The 20,820-nt window shown below is 38.2% G+C and overlaps 2 protein-coding genes across 3 annotated transcripts; one reads left to right on the forward strand and one right to left on the reverse strand.

Annotated features, from left to right (window-relative positions):
* Nucleotides 1–9,448: 9,448 nt before the first annotated feature.
* LOC105060949 (heptahelical transmembrane protein 4-like) lies at nucleotides 9,449–11,903 on the reverse strand. 2 transcript variants are annotated; one of them, XM_019845933.3, is made up of 4 exons: nucleotides 11,578–11,903; nucleotides 11,189–11,474; nucleotides 10,749–10,959; nucleotides 9,449–10,297 (listed from the first exon to the last, which is right to left on the reverse strand). In XM_019845933.3, the coding sequence occupies exons 2-4, from the start codon at nucleotides 11,467–11,469 to the stop codon at nucleotides 9,644–9,646; spliced, it is 1,146 nt and encodes a 381-aa protein (XP_019701492.1). In that variant the 5' UTR covers nucleotides 11,470–11,474; nucleotides 11,578–11,903; the 3' UTR covers nucleotides 9,449–9,643. The 2 variants fall into 2 exon arrangements, with proteins under 2 accessions (XP_019701492.1, XP_010943142.2); XM_010944840.3 differs by lacking the exon at nucleotides 11,578–11,903 and having other exon boundaries at nucleotides 11,189–11,493.
* Nucleotides 11,904–19,008: 7,105 nt separating this feature from the next.
* Nucleotides 19,009–20,488, forward strand: LOC105060948 (heptahelical transmembrane protein 4). The gene is made up of 2 exons (XM_010944839.4): nucleotides 19,009–19,409; nucleotides 19,513–20,488. The coding sequence occupies exons 1-2, from the start codon at nucleotides 19,126–19,128 to the stop codon at nucleotides 20,339–20,341; spliced, it is 1,113 nt and encodes a 370-aa protein (XP_010943141.1). The 5' UTR covers nucleotides 19,009–19,125; the 3' UTR covers nucleotides 20,342–20,488.
* The last annotated feature ends 332 nt before the right edge of the window (nucleotides 20,489–20,820 follow it).

Raw genomic sequence — 20,820 nt, forward strand, 5'->3', positions numbered from 1 at the left:
CGGACTATCTCGATCCAGAAATAGAAGGATCTATTCTAATTGAGAACCTTACGACCCTTAGGGATAAATACGACATATCCGATAAATATGAAATGATAGAATCGGATCTGAAAGGTCAGATATCTAAATCTCTTGAAGGCTATATAGCCTTTTATGATGAGTCTCTTCGGTCTAGCCTGTAATTTCTATTGCATCCCTTTTTTTGTAATGTCTTTGATTTCTATAAGGTCCAACTTACTCAAATAACTCTAAATGCAATTAGAATGATTATAGTATTCATCATCATATGCAATTTCCTCCATATAGACTTTAGGATCTCCTTGTTTAGATCTTTAGTCCTTTTGAAAAGGCAACCGAGTGAGAAGAGTTGGTGGTACTTCTCACCTCAGAAGGGCTGTAAATTTGGATCTAGCTTTCTGTCTTCCATTCACGATTGAAAAAGTCATTTTTTCTTTGTTCGAACTCCTATTCCATGAGATTTTAGGACTTTCTGAGGATGTCTGGATACCAAACACAATTCTCATGATGAAATGCTCTCTGAAGATGAGGTGGCTCATTCAACCCTGATCACCACCAGAACACCCAAGCTTTCTTCTTTGATAAACAATCAGGCGTTGTATGATGCCGGCATCATTCTGTATTTTTCTTGAGATAAGATTGAAGTATTTTACTTTTAACTTCTTTTTTTTTTATTTTCAATGTTCTGAAATGTATATCTAATGTAGAAATGAGGTTCAATCTGATAAAGATGGAGGAGAGAAAAAGGAAAGACCAACTGAAATCGTCCGCCACTGTCTCCGCACCAAAAAGAGTCAAGGGTGCGAAATCTCTTCCTGCCCTGATGTTGTCCCGATCTTCATCAAAGACTCCTTCCCCAACCACCTCGGGGAGAAGTGAAGCCTCTCGAAAATCGTAAAACTCTCTTCGAGCACTGTCACTGAAACCACCTCGCCAACCCACCGTGGTGAGGATCAAGAATAATAACGCCCGACCCACACCGCCTTCCAAAGAGCCCGAGTACAAACTGACTACAGTCTCTGGGGCCCCATCAAGTTCGGCTAAGGAGGATGCTGTAACAAGTATGTCACTCCTGGAGCGATCCCGACTAGGCTAAGATCTCCTTGAATCGGTAATGCCGACTGTTGATCTGGAGGTGCATCATAAGAATAAACTAAAGGAGATCGTCAACTATGGATTTGAGCAACTCATGCATGTAAGCATTTTTCTTCTTTTTTTTTCACTTGGATGAATGATCAAACTAAATCTTTTATCCTGTAGGTTGCCGTTGACTTTAAAGTCATGTATGAGAACATGATCTACCTACTTAAAATTAAAGAGGTCATAGACAACAATTTAATCATCTTCCAAGAGGAGAAGAGAAAGGAGTCTGAGCTCGCTGCCGGACTCAAATGTCAACTCGAGGAGAAGTTGAAGGCCTTCAAGGAGAAGAACCAAAATTTATTGGACCTTTAGTGAAAAATAAACGAGCAGGAGAAGAAGATCTTTGACCTGCACACCATTGCTAACAAAAATAAAGAACTGGAGACGTGACTTAAAGAGGCAGAAAAAGCCAATGAAGCTAACAAGAAGGCCATCGAGGCCTTGAAAAAATAAATCAGAAAAGAACAAAACAAGGTGGCCAAGGTAGTGAAACCGTACAAGGCTTCCGAGGAGTTCGAGGATGAAGTGTCTGAAAACTCTGAGGGTGCGTATGACTATGCCTTCAGCCAGTGCCGCAACCTGATAAAGAAGCTGTATCCCGAGATAGACATCTCCAAGGTCACTCCAAAAGTGGCCATCAAGATGGGCGTGAAGGAGGATCTTGAATCACCCCCCAAAGTAGCAGAGGAGCCAGCAAAGGAATCAGGTCGGTCTTCTACGAAGATGAATGCAACTGAAGTCATCACTGTGGAGCTCATATCTGTGGTACCCCCAATGGAGACTGAAGTCTTCAAGGCCGGCAAGAAACCAGAGCCCACCCCAACTGCGGAGCTTGCTATCACCGACACTGGGAAGCTGGAGCAACCCAAGAAGAAATCAACTAAGGAGAGCTCCGATGCATCGGTGGTCATTTAATAGAAATTTTCTTTTCTTCTTGGGATATACCGACCAGATACAGGTCTTCTTATTTTTCTCTTCTTTTTCTTTTTTGAAACATGTAAACTCGATGTGGGTTCTTATTTTTGTAATCTCTTTAAATATCAATGCAAAAGATATTTTCTCAAGCATACTTGAGTCATGTAGTCTAGCAAATCTCATCACTTGCTAGGATGAAATAATCATACATATTTGCAAATCAGTAGAATCGAAAACTAATAACTAATTCAACAAAATCGAAGACTGGTAACCTTAATTCACCCATCATCAATTAATTAAAAATAGACTAGATGTACCTTCATTTGCATGACCTTAGATGGATCAAGCTTTAAAATTTGATCTGAAAATCAATATTTTCAAGAGAACCCAAATATAATCTCACTTTAGATATCAACATAAACCCTTCAGTCTCATATTCGATTTGATCAATGAGGGGATCAAATCCTTCGGGGCTTCTCTGGACTAAAATTTGGATGAATACTTATGGTCTTCGGGACTCTACCAGATTGAAATCTGGATAAACATTCATGCCCTTTGGGGTTTTATCGGACTAAAATCTAGATAAATATTTATGCCATTCGAGGCTCTATAGGACTAAAATCTGGATAAATATTCATGCCCTTCAGGGCTTTATCAAACTGAAATTCGGACAAACAGTCATGTCCTTCGGAGCTCTATCGAACTAAAATTCGGATTAACATCTATACCCTTCGGGGCTTCATCGGATTGAAATCTGGATTGGTGTTCATTCCCATTAGAGCTTTACTGACTGGAATTTGGATTCATATTCATGTCGCTTGGGGCTTTACCAGACTGAAATTTGGATTGACACATTCATGCCCTTCGGGGCTCTATCAGACTGAAATCTGGATAAACATTCATGCCCTTCGGAGCTTTACCGGACTGAAATTCAGATTAACATCTATGCCCTTCGAGGCCTCACCAGATTGGAATCCGGATTAGTATTCATGCCCCTCAAAACTTTATCGAACTGAAATTCGGATTGGTATTCATACCCTTCGAGGCTTCATCGGATTGAAATCCAGATTGGTGTTCGTACCCTTCAGAGTTTTATCAGACTGGAATCTGGATTGACATCTATGCCCTTTGGGGCTTCACTAGATTGGAATCCAAATTGGTGTTCATTCCCTTCAGAGCTTTATCGAATAGAAATTCAGATTGACACATGTGCCCTATGGGGCTTTACCAGATTGGGCTTAAGTGGTTTAAGGACTGAATCTTGATAAATGGGAGGATATGATGTATAAGAAAGAGCTCGTTAGAATATTTTCATGGATAATATTTTTTGAGATTTTCAGAATTCTAAGTACAAAAAATAACAGATCCATTTAAATTCTCAATTCTATGGGCTCCTAAGCGAATTACATCAGTGACTCGATAAGGTCCTTCCCAATTGGGAGCTAATTTACCTTGCTCAATAGGCTTTAAAACTTCAGCTCGTCTCAGGATGAGGTTACCCTTCTGAAATGACTTCAGCATCATCCAGACATTGTAATACTTAGTGATCCTCTGCTTATAAGTCGTCATTCTGACATGGGCTTGTTCCCTTACTTCATCAAAAAGATCCAGATCGATTCTCAACTGATCAGAGTTCGTTGCTTCATAAAAATTTCTAACTCTATCAGATAATAAGTCAATCTCCACTGAGATCGCAGCTTTAGTCCCATAAGTGAGCCTGAAAGGAGTTTCTCCTATCGAAATTTGATGTACGGTTAGATACGCTCAAAGTACACTCTACAACTCTTCAGCCCATAGATCTTTTGCATCGGTGAGTCTTGTCTTTAAACTATAAAAGATAGTTCTATTGATCACTTCAGCCTCACCATTCGCCTATAGATGTCCAATAAAAGTAAGTCAGTGATCAATATGAAACTTGGAGCAGAATTCTCTGAACTTGGGGTTGTCGAACTGCCGATCATTATCAGTAATGATGATTTGAGGTAAATCAAATGGTAAATTATGAATTTTTAGACAAAATCTTGCATCTTTTTTCTGTGATTTGGGCTAATGGTTCTGCTTCTATCTATTTTGTGAAATAATCAATAGCTACCATCAAAATTTTTTTTGATCTACCGCTATTGGGAAAGGCCCTAGTATATCCATCATCTAAATTGCAAAAGGCCAAGAGGTAATAACAGAAATAAGCTCAGCAGTAGGTTGATATTGGATATTAGCGTACCTTTGGCATTGGTCACACTTATTGACAAGATCAGCTGTATTTTTTTAAATAGTTGGCTAGTAGTAACCCTGTCGGATTACTTTATTAGCAAGCAACCTACCCTCCACATGGTTTCCACATATACCCTCATGCACTTCTCGAAGTACGTAGTCAGCTTCATATGACGTCAAGCATCGAAGTAGAGAAAGAGAATAAGATTTTTTATATAAATAGCCTTCTTGGAGAACATACCATGGGGCTTATCTTTTAATACTTCTGGCCTTAATCGAATTATTGGATAGAACTCTTTTAGATATGTAATCCATGAGGGGATCAATCCAACTCGGCTCATGACCGATCTGAAATATTGAGAGCATTTCAATACTAGGCCTGTCCAACTATTCAATCAATATTTTTTGGTTTAATTCGAAAAAATCTGAAGTGGCAAGATGGGATAGAGCGTCAGCTCAGATATTTTTCGATCAAAAAATTTGGAGCACTTCAAGCTCTTCAAAATTTTTGGATAGTATTTTGACATTCTGCAAGTAATGGGCCATCGTGAAATTTTTGACTTCAAATTGATCTCGAACTTGACAGACGATAAGTTGTGAATCTGTAAGAACCTTTAATTTTTTGACTCTAAGTTCTTTTGCCATCTTAAGACCCACCATTGGGGCTTCATATTCAGCACCATTATTGAAAGTGTTAAAATTAAATCTTAGGGCTTACTTAGTTACGAACCCTTCAGGACTAGTCAGAATCAAACTGGCATCACTTTCTTGAGAATTTAAGACTCCATCCACATATAGAATCTAGAATGAATCATCATATTTAGGACTTGCCAGGATCGACCCGTCATCTAGGACAGTGCATTCTACAACAAAATAAGCTAATACCTGGCCTTTAACTACAGTTCAAGATCGATAATGGATATCAAATTTATTGAGTTCAATGGTCCATTTGGTGATCCGACCTGAAGTATTAACTCTTTGTAATATCGATCTGAGCAGTTGATCTGTCAATACTGCCAAATATGAGCTTGAAAGTAAGACCTGAGTTTCTGGGCTACCACGATCAAAGCATATATCATTTTTTCAATCTTTTTATACCGAGTCTCTGCATATCACAACAGTTTGTTAGTGTAGTAGATAGGCCTTTGAATTCTCCTTTCTTTCTGGATAAGAACCGAGCTGACTGCAAAAGGTGAGATGGAAATATACATGCACAATTCTTCACCCTCGACCGGCTTAGAAAGAAGAGGTGGAGAGTTGAGATACTTCTTAAGATCTTCGAAAGGAGCCTGACATTCTTCTGTCCAGTTGAAGTTTTTGATATTTCTCAATATTTTAAAGAACAGAAGGCATCTTGTAGTTGAATTGGAAACAAATCGACTGAGAGCTGCCACCCATCCGGTGAGCTACTGGATTTCTTTGCTAGAGGCCAAAAATTTTATTTCTAATAATGCTCTAATCTTTTCAGGATTAGCTTCTATTCCTCTTTGATTAATGAGAAAGCCAAGAAACTTACCTGAGCCAACTCCAAAAGCATATTTGTTGGGATTGAGCTTCATTTGGTGCCTTCTAAATTCTCCAAATACTTCCTTTAGGTTGGTAATATGCCGATCCTCTTCAGTGCTCTTTACTATCATATCATCTACATAGACCTCTATATTCTAGCCAATTTATTGCTTGAAAATTTTATTGATGAAGTACTGAAATATTGTACCTATATTTTTAAGACTAAAAGACATCATTTTATAATAATAGAAATCTCTTTCAATGACAAAGACAGTATTTTTTTCATCTTTTGGTGCCATTTGGATTTGATTATAGCCTGAGAAAGTATCTATAAAACTGAGGAGCTTATGACCAGAGGTAGCATCTACAAGCTGATCAATTTTTGATAAAGAAAAACTATCTTTCGAACAAGCTTTATTGAGAATTTTATAGTCAATGCATATCCTCCATTTGCCATTAGCCTTCTTGACCATAATAACATTGGCTATCCACTTCAGGTAATGAGCTTCCCTGATGAATCTTACTTTTAAAAGCTTGTCAACTTTCTCATCAATGACTTTTTGCCTTTTCAGAGTGAAACTTCTTTTCTTCTGCTGAACTGGTTTGAAATTTGGATCTATATTTAGTTTATGAATAATCACGTCAGCAGAGATGTCAGGCATATTAGAGCCCGACCAAGCAAAGACGTCAGTATTTGCTCATAAAAACTTGATCATTTTTTCTCTTAAGCCAGGTTTAAGATTCATACTGATCTAGACCATTTTTTTTGGGTCATCTCCCAAAGGAATGGCTTCCAGTTTTTTCATCAGTTCACCTTAGATTTTTCCGACCTCATCTAACGCATCTGGTATATCAACTGGTGCAATTTTTGCTGGTTGGTTTATTTTAGCAAAAATCATAAAATATTATCGAACCACCGTCTGGTTACCACGAATCTCACTAACTCCCTCTTTAGTCAGAAAATACACCAGCAGATGATAAGTAGAGATAATAGCCTTGAGAGCATTGAGACCAAGTCAGTCGAGGATAGCATTATAAGCAGATGGAACTTTGACTACTAAAAAATTGAGCTGCACTATTGACTGCCTTGTTCTTGTCCCGCCATAACTGGTAGAATGATTTCTCCCTCAGCTGTCACTAGATTTTTTGAAAATCGGATGAGGGAAGTACCGATTCGCCTGAGTTATCTAGTCAGATTTATTTTTAAGAAAGCATCATAGAATAATATATCAATAGAGCTTTCATTATTAACAAGAATTCTCTTTACATCATACTTTGCTATCGTCATAGAGATGATGACAGCATCATTATAAGGGATTTGGATCCCATTTACATTATTTTTAGAAAAAGAAATAACATCTTCTGTTCTCTACCTCTTGGAGAGCAGGTCATTAGTGTCGGGTATGATGCTAGATATCATATTGATAACATCAGTAGTTGATCAGTTGTGATCATTAGAAATTTCTTCTGCTCGAGGCCTATACTCCTTGGGTTTGACCGATCTAACATATTTATTGAGATAACCCTAACGCACCAAGGCTTCTATCTCATCTTGTAGTTGCCTTCACTCCTTAGTATCATGGTCGTGATCTCTATGAAAGTGGCAATACTTCTGCTTGTCTCTTTTCTCTAGAGGAGCCTTCAAGGGATCAGATCTTCGAAGATATCTCTCTCATTTAATTTTCATCAGAATCTAAGCTCAGGGAGCGGACAGAAGGGCATAAGAATTAAAGCGTCGAGATGGACCTTTTGACCTTAAATTTTTTTGGGGTCGATTCAAATTTTCAATCTGCTCATCATTCTCTCTCAATCATTTTTTTCTATTTTTATCCTTCTTTACCTGTCTTAAGATTGCTTTTTTCTCTTCGACTTGGGCATACTTGCGCATCCTATCAAGCATCTCATCGTAAGTATCCGAGAAGTTCTTATTCAGGAAAAAAATCAGACAGTTGCTCCAGAGTCCTCTTTTTAAAGCAGACATGATAATTGTTCATTAAAATTTTTTACTTATAGGATGACCGTATTGAGACGAGCCACGTATTTTCAAAAATCTTCTCCTTCCTACTATTGGACAGAAAAAAGACTATCCACATGCCTCAAGTGAGGTCTGTTAGTACTAAAATAAGTGACAAACAATCTCCCAAGCTGCTTAAAAGAAGAGATAGACCCCTGTAGGAGTCCAGAAAATCAAACCCTTGCTGCCTTCTTGAGGGTTGCAGGAAAGCAATGCACAGTCGTGCATCGGAGATCTGTTATAAAGTCATGAGGGTCCTATAACCCTTGATATGATCCATTGGATCAGCAGAGCTATCAAAAGACTCAATGGCGGGCATCTTGAACCAGTTTGAAATTGATTCACTCAAGATCTCATGAGAGAAAAGAGATCGAAGATTGAAATTATCTTTATTCTAAGATCGACCTCCTATCTAAAGCTCCATCAAACATCTTTCAAGATCCAGTACCTTGTGCTTCAGGTCACCTCCTCTTTGAACTTTCAGAGTGCTGGGGGTAAATTCGTTGTCAGCCTCATCAATGTAATGTTCATCTTGATGGGTTGGTTGAAGGCTATGCTGAGACAAAGCATTTGAGGAAGGAGCCTCTTTAGATGGTTGCTCCTCCTTCTTTTAAAGCTATTGAATAGCTGCTGTCAGGGTTTGGACTTGCTGAATAAGGAAGCTAAATTGTTAAGGATCAACAGCAATTGACTGTTGCGGTGGCGCCTCCGATACTCCTTCTAGAGCAGAGGGAGAAGGATGCTAAGCTCATGCTTTGACCATCTTTTCTATGAAGAAATCAAGAGGTCCTCCTTCTAGCTCTAATTTGTTGCTTTAGGGCTCAAAATTTAGAGTAGAGTAAATCGACTTGAGTGAGATTGGGCTGAAGCAATCCTTACGATCTGGCAAAAACTCTTCAACCAGTCAAGAAACTAAATGGGGATCCTCAGATTCTTGACCTTCCAATGCTTAAGTCAGTTCGAGTCTTGAGAATAGAGGTGGAAAAGAGTGAAAGAGCAAGAGAAATTGGATGAAACTGAAGGAGAACTGAGTAGGAGCTAAGAATCTGGCTTAATTTCTTACTGGCAGAGTTTTTCCTAATTTCAAAGAGCAAAACTTACCGACGAAGGATTCCTGGCCTTATATTTATAGAGGTGCTGAGGAGGCCGTTCCAAAGTTTGTTAGGCCATTAGAGGAGTTTGTTAGGTGGTTAGAGAGTCACCTGTAAGTGAACTAGCGTACAGCTGTGCATATGAGCTAGACATGAGATCGTGACCAGCTGTGGCCTGGTTGAGAAAGGATGTTTTACAAAATGGTTAAGTCTATCACAATAGTAACTTACCTCCGTAGATGACCGAGATGAAATAGAGATGCCATAACATTCATCCCAGATAAAGAAGACATCATAATTCAGGTCGGTACATATTCGACTTGAACATTCCTTTGTCAGCTGAGACGTCGTCCAGATAGAATACATAAGAATGCCTTTTATTCAGCCTGATAAAATACCGAGCTGAACCTGCTTAGAGATAAATTGGTGTGTCGAGATCTGGCACTTTAACATTGATATTTTTTTGATCTCGCATGATGATGCTATGTGTCTCAAGGCTGGTTTAATGCACCGACACAATCCATTACATCACAATCCAAAATTCAGGGGAGAAAATATGGGTTTTAAATCTTCAAATGGCAATACCACTCACTGATCTTATACAAGTCAGAGACCTGACTCCCATTCTGTTTAGACTATTATTCATTTCTGAAGGATTTTTAGTTTACATGGCATGCTCCAGATGAAAAAGCTTTGCCAATCTCATACAAAAGAATGGCGTCTCAAAAGCTAGTCTATAATACCACTAACAACCTTCAAAATCCCTCCACTTGAGGTATACAAGGCCTGCAAGATAGTGGGTGTAAGCCCCTGCAATCACTAGCACATGGAATAGCTGATGACTATGACCGATGATGTCGAACCTTCCCGGCATCCACCGCTCCGGTATTCTCGTAGCATAGACCACCACACCAAGACCATAAAATGTACCCATCAGCAACTCATAACCCGCCGAGAGGATCACCTCCGGTCGGTGATGGAATGCAATCAATTTGTGCATTATAGGCAGCAGTCCTGATACTCCCATGCAGAAGAAGAGCCCAGCTCTCACAGACCGGAATTCAGCAGTCTGGAACACAGGCACTAGGGAGACTGAGATGGTGGCCACCCCAAATGTTGTGATGAAGCCCATGTAAAGGTGGCAATAGAAGGGTTGACACATGAAAGAGTAGTAGACTAGAGGGTAGAAGGAGGTGACAATGAGGGCTGCTATCCCAACGTAGTCAAGCCGAAGCATGATAAAGGCCATTCGTTCAGAGTGGCATAAGATAAGGTGGCATATACTGCTGGTAAGAAGGCAGAACATGGCACCACATAAGAAGGCAAAGAAAGGCCAGCGAGTGACTGGCTTCATGAGCAGTGGCGATATTATGCTGGTTACGTCGTCCTTCACGCTTGTCTGTGTTACAATAAAATGGACTCGTTATTAGCCTCTGTAGATATCCTAGTAGCAAAGAAAGGATGACGCAAAACAATAGTTATGCTGGTAGATTTTGTACCAAACATGAATCTTCCAAGTTATTATGCTCCATACTTTCTTGTTATGAATATAGAACATAAAAAAATAGCATTAGTTGGACCTAATGTTCTTGCTTTAGTATTCATCATTGCTCTGTTTTGCTTTATTGAATTATTTCTCAATTTATGTTATTTTTTGGCAAATATTAAGAAATTGGGGACTGAAGGAAGTATCAGAACACATGGTCTTACTATCAGACAACTATGAATATAAAACTGATGGATTAGTACTAGATGAAGATTTGACTAATTACGCCACCTTGCTCCGTTTTTAGCAAATTATAATAGACTAAGCATCATTAACAATGGATAATGGGGATGAGAGGAAGTACCAGAACACATGGATCGGTGACGTTGCTTGCATAGGAGAATCTCTTGGGCAGACAGTTGACAAGAAGCTCAGGAAGATGCCAACTTATTAAAGCTGGCATAGCATTCTCTAATTCGCCTGGGTGTTGCATGGACGGGAAAGGAGCATCTTTTGGTATCATCATTGCAGTGAATACAGTCAGAGAAAGAAATATAAGGAATCCAATCAAATGCCTGAAACATGCAAAATTATGGCAAGTATGAGATTGAAAGGAGTCGAAGATTTTATGGAGGAAATTTGTTAAAATATGCATATCTACCGGCTAAAAATATGGCATAGCGTCAATTCTATGGATTTGTTGATCTAATTGTTATATTGATTCCATTCTCATCTATACTACAATCAAGCATAGAATGAAAGGATAACTAAAGAGAGGAGCTGATCTGAAACCACGAAACTTACGTCCAAATATTTAGAGTCTCGTTGTGAATGGAGAAGATGCTGAGGATGGTCTCCTTCAGAGGCCATTCGCAACGATAATAACCCAAGATGAATTCATTGTCCTTCAGATAGTCCGGCAAAGAATCAAAATCCACCATCTCACACTTAACTTCTTTGGAAAACTTTATCTGAGTTTCCCCTTCCTTCGAGTACTCCATGTCATTGCTTTCAGAAGATCTCTCGATAAAGCAAGTTTTCTCAAAGGCCACCGCAGAAACCGCCATGGAATCCTCGAAGCTCATATTATCTGAAACAACAACATACATAATTAAAGTGAAATCCATTTCAGATAAAAGATCAAAGCGAGAAGCCTGGAGAACTAGCTGGCAAAAGGATCCAAGGAACCAAACCTTCCACTTGGCTATTAACTTATTCCACCGACAAACAATTGCTCAATCCCTCACGACAACTCTCCAAATGCCCAAAAAATACAGAAAACCAACCAATGGTGGTGAAGAAATCAAAACTAGTTTGTTGCAGCCGAGAAGAATAGAGAAAGAAGGAAGCTTTCTCCTTCCCTTTCTCTGTCCCTCTCTTGCACTGCTCTGTTTTGGTGGGAATTCTATTGCTGCTGGGAGAAGAGAGATTATGGGAGACGAGGGAAAGGAATTGGAATCCCCCCGGCGTTATATTCCGATTTGATCCTGGAAATTAGATGCGAAGATTCCGCTGGCTCTCTCCAAGTAATTGCTGCTATTGGAGAAACTTAACGTGGTTGGTTGGCTCTTATAAAGGAGGGTCCGGTGGTGGCAAAGTTGGACCAGATCCAGTCCAACCAAAGGGGAAAAAAAACAAAAACACAAACATGGTGGCTCCCTCGCATGTTGCTTCCTGGTTGGACTGGTCCACCGCTGAGCTGGTGGCTCTCATCTAAATTATAATTTCTTGATGGCAACATCTTATAGCAGGGTAGAAATTGTATCTTTCGTACAAAAGAAGGATTCACCTTCTTTTGTGCAAATCTATTGTTGGTGTATGATTGTCGCTTCGGGTCATGCACGGGTGAATAAACGAAATTATTTAGCGTGCTTTGAGATCTGAGAAAGATATGGTTCACCCGTTGATGTCCTGAAAAAACAATTATCCTTTTGCGTGCCAAGGAGTGCGCAAAATTGCAAGCCTTCGTGGTTATCTCCAAGTGGGGGAGATCGTCCGTGGTTTGAAAACGGGAACTGGTCTTTTGGATTGCCTGAGGCTAGAAGAGTCTACAGTCCATGGCTTGCAGCCTTCTTTCTCTTGATTTGGAAAGTCCAAGGATTTGAATGTGAAGTATCTGGGAGACTTTGATGGTCAATATGACTTAAATAAGGGAGAGCTTGGAGGCTTCTTATAATTTTTCATTGAATTTGGTTCCATAGATATGATGGGCTACGTGTTAATCAAGTACCGATGTGATTTCAAGGACTTTTTTTGGAACGTGGAATATGTTATGTTGTAAGTTGCGAGATGGGAGTGGCACATAGTGGAACATTATTGTAATTGAGTAGAAATGATCAATTAATGGTGTGTATATATGCAGAGGAGCATTAAGTAATGTACATTATACTTTGGACGTGCCTAAAATAAGATAGTTGTCTACGAAGGTGTTGCCTTAATTACAAATTGAAGAGTCCTTTCAAAGACAAAAAACAAACATGGGGAAGGTGACACAAATAATTTGAACAATATAACATATGTAACACCTTGTTTCGTACTTATCATGATGGGACATGGGTAGGTCATTACTATAATTTGAGCATGATCCATTACTACTGTTAATAAAGAAGCAAGTACAAAGCATCAAAATAAAGAATGATGCAGGATAAAGGATCAAATGGAAGTATTAAACTATGATTTGCACATGTGACCGTCAAGGTAGCTCAGGTCCATTGAGGTGTTCGATAAAACTATACATATGGAAGGTTTATCGGAGGATTTGATATAAGTCCAATGATTTCCTTATAATATATATATATATATACACTGTGTATTGGAGAAGTCTAACAACTCTTCAAAACCAAGATAATGAGAAACCGAAAAGCATGTTATGGTAAATGAAACTATAATTTAATAAAAAAAAGTTTGAGATGGAATGGTGCATGAAATTAGTATTTGTTGGTTTTCAACGAAATATCCTTTTTCCTTGTTCTCTTCTTTTCACAAATGTTCAGAGATGAAGTTTCCACTTATTGTACCAGGATAACGCCAACATTATCCTGTCTCAGCCTGTGTAACTTCTGAAATATTAAAAGCCCTAAGCTAGAAAGTTAATTTATGGCGTGTTGGACCTCGAGGCTCATAATTTATTATTTGTCCTGATAGTAGCAGTGACTTGACCACATGAAAGAACTTGACCAAGATTTTGCCACCTGGTAGAGTAGATCCACTAGAAAGTTCTTATTCTCAATAGAGGTGGTACACCAAAGTCATTCTTCTGGCGTAATTGATCGGTCTAACCATTGAAATGATTTTTTCCCAAGAAAAAAACATTCAATAAATTCGACTCGACTCGATGCCGGATTGTGCCAAGACCATTCTATACCCTTCATGTGGAATCTCCAATCACTAAGATTTTTGGATTACCCTCAAAGAGATAGGCTACAAATCGTATTCCAACGGTTAACTGTTAACACCACCAAAATGGTCCGCATTTAGCCCAAAGTCCCCGCTTTGGATCCCTGAATTGGAATTTTTGGTTGTTGCCGTTCTATTAAGGACGTCACACGGACGGCAGAAGAAAAGAATTTGGGGAGAAAGGGCTTGGTTAGGTAGGCAAGTCGGTGTCTGGGGCTCATAAATTGGGTCCAGCTTGTTGGTTGGCGACCGGACTTCTACGTGGTTCCGAAATTTCGTGTTTCACACTATGATGTTCCGAAACATTTTGTTAAGATTTAAATGATTTAATTTAGTGCGGAAAAATTCTCCTAAGTCAGGAATTTAAAGTCAATTTGGGTGCTTTATATGCAGAAAAAAAGCAACATCTCCATTGTGGTTGTGTTATATTATGTGGATGTAAGGATCCATGTGGGTATATGTTAATCTTGGCTATGTATTGGATATCAAAGCTGTTTTGGATGACTGTCTTAGATTGTTAAGATGATATCAAAATGGATCCAAACATTAGGAGACACTGCAGCATGGGATCATTTATATTAATATTGGCTAATCGTAATATTTATAATTAGATTTCTATAGATTTAAATGCTCAAGATTCAAAGAGAGGGTATACAAGGACTTGCCAAGTATATATTTAGTTCAATATCGGTCATACAATAGATAGATCATGGATATCTATAAAGGATCAAGAAACCCAACTGATATTAGGTTTTCTAAGTAGAGCCTGATTATTATATTGAAAACTCATACGAATCATGATCCTCCGGCCACGAGTAGCGCCAAATGAATCACTATGATCCAATTTATGGTACGCTATATCAATAAGATAAGAATCACGGACTTAACGCGTAATGTTTGGGTCGTGACCGATAGAAATGGTTTAAGATGTTGCAATTTGACTTCTTCAAAAGTACTACAATAAGCATTCGCTGAAGTCCAAAAACTGTTTTTCATTTGTTTCAACTAAAGGTACTTGTGATGTTGCTAACTTAAATATCAACTTAATCATGCCCATTTCAATTTGCCTATCTAATTAAGTTAGGAGCAAGGAAATTGAATGTGGGAAGCAATTTTTTTGCTTTTGATGGAAAGGGAGGCCTAAACCATCCAGCTTTTATTCAGACACTGAAAAATAGTAACCAGATCTGGTAGCATTGTTAGAATAGGTCAGTGAAGCAAGAAGAAATAAAGTGAAAGTTAACGGATTTATTTCCTATACCCATTGAATATAGGCAGACCACTTGAACAAAATGGATTGGTTGGTTCTCTCCACTTAATGAAAGCCAGGATGCTAGGTTACTAGATGTCTGATCGGCATATCTTCTGAAAGGTAAACAGTACAGCAGATTGGATGGCATCATATATTGTCGAGTATATCGGAGATTGGATCAATAGCGAAGTGAGGACTACGATGGATCTTATAAAATTTTTTATTTTTTAACTTTTTAAGCAGTATATTAGAATGTTGTGATCATCTGCATAAAAAATAAAAAATAAAAAAAAAGGAAAGAAAAAATTTTTAATTAGAGAGAATTCTTTTGTAGTCTGCCTCTGAGAGAAGAATTTTTGTAGTTTAAGTGACACATTCTTGGAGCTAGTAGGTGGTTCCAGATGCCAACAGAAAATAAAATATAATTCAATTTCCTTTCCAGGACACTAATCCAACATATCTTTCTTTAATTTATCAAGATCGTCAACTGATATTGCTTAATGTCTTTAACTCTTGTGCTAGGTCCTCTTTGGATTAGATATGGTACAAAATGTGTTCAATCCATATCCTTCATGAAATTAACTGATGGGAATTCCCGGCCCGTGCATCCTTTTCTCAGAAAAGAAGCTAAACTAATTAAGTTGCTCCTTTGTAGTTAACCTTACATCAGGGATAAAAGTATTTAGTGGACAATATTTCTAAAAGAATTCCTTTCGCTGCATTTCACCAATCTGCTCTAACGGTCTAAACAATATCTGAGGCTTTCTTTTTTTTCTCTAGCAAAGAAATACAAATTAATTTATTTAAGATGCATTTGGTTAGTCATTAAAAAATATTTTTTTATTTTTTAATTTTTAAAAAATAAAAATCAAAAAATAATGTTTGGTAACATCATAAAAAGCAAAAAAATTAAAATTAACATAATCAAAATAATTATTTTATATACAAAACAAAATTTTTTTGCTTTTCAAAACTTATTTTTCTATTTTTTTTTACTTCCGCACGTCTAAAACGCCAAACCAAAAGATAAAGAGTTCGAATCCTTCTCTCTCGTCGAGCTCTTCGCCTCTCCACCCCCTTCTCTCTCCCTTCCTAAACCATTCTCCCTCGTCGAGCTCTTCACCTACCATCCTCAAACATTGCTTTTTGCTTTATAGCAACGTAGTTACCAAACATACTTTTTATTTTTTTGCTTTTACTCAATAGGCAAAAATCAAAAAAAATAAAAAATATATTTTTTTAAAAAAATTAAAAATCAAAAAATGTAACCAAATGCACCTTTAGGAATCTCTATAATAATTTTAAGATAAAAAATAAGGTAACGAGAAACTTGCTCAAAGATCAGATGAAGGTGAGACTTAAATCTAGATAATGCCATCTTTCTATATCTTTAATAACTACACTAGTTGGTACCCTCATTTTTCAATAATTTATTTTCTTTTATTTTTTTATTTATTTATTTTGATCGAGGGAAGAGAGGGGGATCCACTTTATTATAATTATCTAAATTCAAATATATGAGGATGCACCATCTAAAACTCACCTAAAATCTCCAATTACCAGGTAGAGGGCTACATATCCATTAACGCAACGCAATGTTGAGTTTATCACCAATATTTTAATATGCATAATCTTCAAATGCCTACATGATGCTATGACATTTTAATAGATGATCTATAATTCGATTTTCCAGAATTACGATGAAAACTTCATCAAAAGAGCCTAAAGTCCAAATCCAACACCATTTCCAAATCAAGAAGCATGCAAACAAACCCGAGTTACAAAGATTCATTGGTCACAGTCTACCATTTGTAAAATATAACATTTTTATAGAATACCAGGACAAAAGGGGTTGTTGGCTAGTTATATTTGTAAAAAATCTTTTATAGAACGCTACTGGAGTACAAAACCTTGAATGTTGCATATGATGTTATCTGATGATTGAAAAAGTAACATCAGCCTGCTGATATACCAAGGCTACCAGGAAAAACTTTGCCTTCTGACACCATCAATAATATGTTTCATGGACTCCTGCATCATAGATGGATGGTTGCAGAGTGGCGCCTGAGATTGACTTAATGCATACAAGCATTATTTGACAAACAGATGATCATGGGTCAGAAACCAAAGTCTCCCTTGTAATTATAGCTCTAGCCTCAAGTCTTTGGTGAGAGGAGTTGATGGTGGACCCAAGGATAGATTCGAATATAATAAGACGGAGATTGACATGATCAAATGATGGTGATAATAGACAAAAGAAGTAGTTACCCACCCGCCTTTTAAAAAATAATATAATCGTGGGAATTGACCGGATAAACACCACCGTACGGAAGACGTTGCAAATCTAGCACACGGAAAAAATATAGCGTTAGCTAAAAGCTTTAAATCGATACATGGAAGTTTAAAATAATAAAAAAAGATGTATGATGTGGTCAATGTGGGGCACTTAACCGCCGGCCGGTTCTTGTTTTGACTCACATCTTGTGTTCTCTCCACCGGACTGAAAATTTTCTTCCAGTCTCGTGGATCTAATTTTTATTCCTGTAGATATTTAAATATGGTTATGTATAAAATATCACCATATTTATTAAATAGAAGGAGAAAGAAAATTCAATCCCTCTTCAAAGCACAATAAATTAAAAAAAAAATTATAGAAAATTGATATTTTTCAAAAAATGTTAAGAAAGAAATTTTGCATATATTTCCTTCTACTCAAGAAAAAAAAAAGTACGCATGAAAAGTTCAAATCCATGTATGCATGGAAAGGAATCTATATGCACAAAAAAAAATTATTTGTAATAAACTAGATTTTTAATGATTTATATGCACAAAAATCTTCTAATAAAAAAGAATTGCATGTACAAAAAAAAAAAAAAAATATCCACCCTCACACAAGAAGTCATGTTAAAAAGGGAATTTTACATATGTTTACGAACAAAAAAAAAAATCGTATGCACATACAAAAAAAATATAAGGAAGTTCAATCGTACAAAATTTAGATTTTTAGTGGCATAAAAAAATAATTCGTAATAAATTACATTTAAATAAAAGTAGATTTTTACCTCATCATTATAAATAAAGCTAATTTGTTTTGGTTCTATTGTCATCTATAAAAGAAAAAAAAAATAAATCTTATTTTTAAATTTTTTTTAACTTTTTTTATATTTTTTTTGAAAGATAAATTGAACGGACTGAATGAATTATTTCTCCTCGATTGAATCACAACATTTAGTAGATATGAAATCCATGATTTAAAAAGAGCAATTGTAACTCATGTTGCTTGTAGTTATGTATGTGTAATTAAATTCAACATTTTCTTTGTATAAAGTTGAGTCCTTAATCACAAATATATACTTAGCATATACATTCTTCCATTTTTTTTTCTTCCTTTTTGGATAGATTTTTCATTCTTTTTTATGAACACCCTAAAAGCTTTCGTGATAATGTTACTACTAGCCATTATTAACTAATATTTAACAAGTTTTGATTTTCTCTATGATTGGATACATCTGGTGCAATCATCCCCCATCTGTGTACTGCCAAATGATGAATGATTAGACAAGGTGGGATATCCAATCAGCCCTTATGTGGTGTTATGTATGTTGGACCTTTCCAATTCAAAGGTGAACTAGATTTAGAGGACCGAGACCAATAACTAAAAAGCTACGAGCGTTGGTCAGTACATAGGCGGAATACTTGACCTTCCTGGTAGCTAATTTTTAGTTTCTACTATGTATGAGAGTTAGAATAATACTACCATATATGTACATTGTATAACGGGGAACTAGAGAATATTAACATTTTCCGAGAGCTGACTGGCTGACAACTGACCTTTTCAAGCACACTTCGGCCGACGCTCCCACTAAGACCTTTTCCCATTTCGTAACCTCACTCCCTTTCCTACGAAACATCACATGGTTCTTCTCCCTATGAGACCTCGCCCCATAAATACCCCCCTACCACCCCTTTCCCTTCTCCATCTCCAGCAATCCTCTCCTCCTAAGTAGCAGTCCAAAATTTCGCCACCTCCCATCGATCTCTCCATCAACTTCTCTAGCTATCAATATAATTTTGGTGGAGAGAAATTGACAACATGGTTGTCGCCGATCTAATGGTTTCCACTGTTGCGGTGGAGAAGGCTTCCTCCTTTGCAGAAGATGATGGCCAGTTCTTACTCACCCCACTCCAAGATGGAAAGAAGAAGAAAAAGAGAAGCTCATGCCATCAGACCAAATGCGAGCTTGTGGACTACCACTCGTTACCCAACTTCTTAAAGCACAACGAGTTCATCCTCAACTACTACCGTTCCGAATGGCCCTTAAAACAGACCATCCTCAGCATCTTCTCAATCCATAACGAGACCATTAACGTCTGGACGTAAGCTTCCCATCACCAACCTTATCTCAACTCACGCAAACTACGATCTATATAATTCCATGTTTCTCTATCTAACTGATTAATAATTTGTTCCTGTTTTCAGGCACTTGATTGGATTCTTCCTCTTCCTCTCTCTCACCGCATTTACGGTGATGATGGTCCCAATGGACACAACTGTGTCCTCTCCAGCACCATTGCATTTGGCCAACCTTACGTCCACCACCAATGTTTCTGACCCTCTAAATCTCCACCACCATGGACTTGTCACCATGAGTTCTCTCCGCCAAGCCAACCTCACTAACAAAATCGAGACGGACCAGGCACGACAAATCACTACTCGATGGCCCTTCTATGCCTACCTTTGTGGTGCCATGTTTTGCCTCATAATGAGCAGTGCCTGCCACCTCCTCTCGTGCCATTCCGAGCACACGTGCTACGTCATGCTCCGCCTGGACTACGGTGGCATAACAGCCCTCATTGTCACCTCCTTCTACCCTCTTGTCTACTACTCCTTCATGTGTGATCCCTTCTTCCAAACCCTCTACATCAGCTTCATCACCGCCTTCGGTATAGCCGCCGTGCTGGTCTCACTCGTGCCGGTGTTCGAGACGCCGGAGTTCCGGTTTGTCCGGGCCGGGCTCTTCGTGTGCATGGGACTATCAGGATTGCTGCCGATCGTGCACAAGGTGATGATGTTCGGAGACCGGCCGGAGGCAGTTCTGACGACCGGTTATGAGATGGTGATGGGAGCATTCTACGTGCTCGGCGTGTTGGTCTACGCGACAAGGATCCCGGAGCGGTGGATGCCGGGAAAGTTTGACCTGGCCGGCCATAGCCATCAGCTGTTCCATGTTTTGGTCATTGCAGGGGCTTACACACACTATCTTGCTGGCTTGGTGTACCTTAGATGGAGAGATTTGGAAGGGTGTTAAAGAGTATAGGAGTTTGGAGATTTGGTGTAATGTGTGTTTGATCAAGAATAATACAAGAACTGTACAAACTTGACATGTGGGTTTAAAGAGAAGCCTGTGGGAGGACTTGGTCAAAGAGAAAGCTACGGGGTTGGTGAGGCAGATGGCGAGGTTGTCGTGAGAGTTTTAGTGGAGCTCAATTGGTCTTCTACAGTAGAATGTCTCAATCGTTCCCTCCTCTTGAGTCAAAATTGGAGTACCCGGACCGAGTCATTGAAACTTGTAAAGATCTGTAGAGCTGCTAATTTTAGACCAGATTCTGAGGCAAGAATAATTTCAAGTTGTAATCTTAGTGAGTTGTTTCCAAGTGTATTTATCAAATTAAAGCAAATTATATTTTGCCTGAACTTTTTGACTGGTCGATTAGTGATGGTACTTCAACGTATCAAATCTGTTGGGAAGGATGGAGTCATGGAGTCTTGTATATGATATCTATCAAA

The sequence above is a fragment of the Elaeis guineensis genome, chromosome 13 (assembly GCF_000442705.2).
Source record: "Elaeis guineensis isolate ETL-2024a chromosome 13, EG11, whole genome shotgun sequence".
Lineage (NCBI taxonomy): Eukaryota > Viridiplantae > Streptophyta > Magnoliopsida > Arecales > Arecaceae > Elaeis > Elaeis guineensis.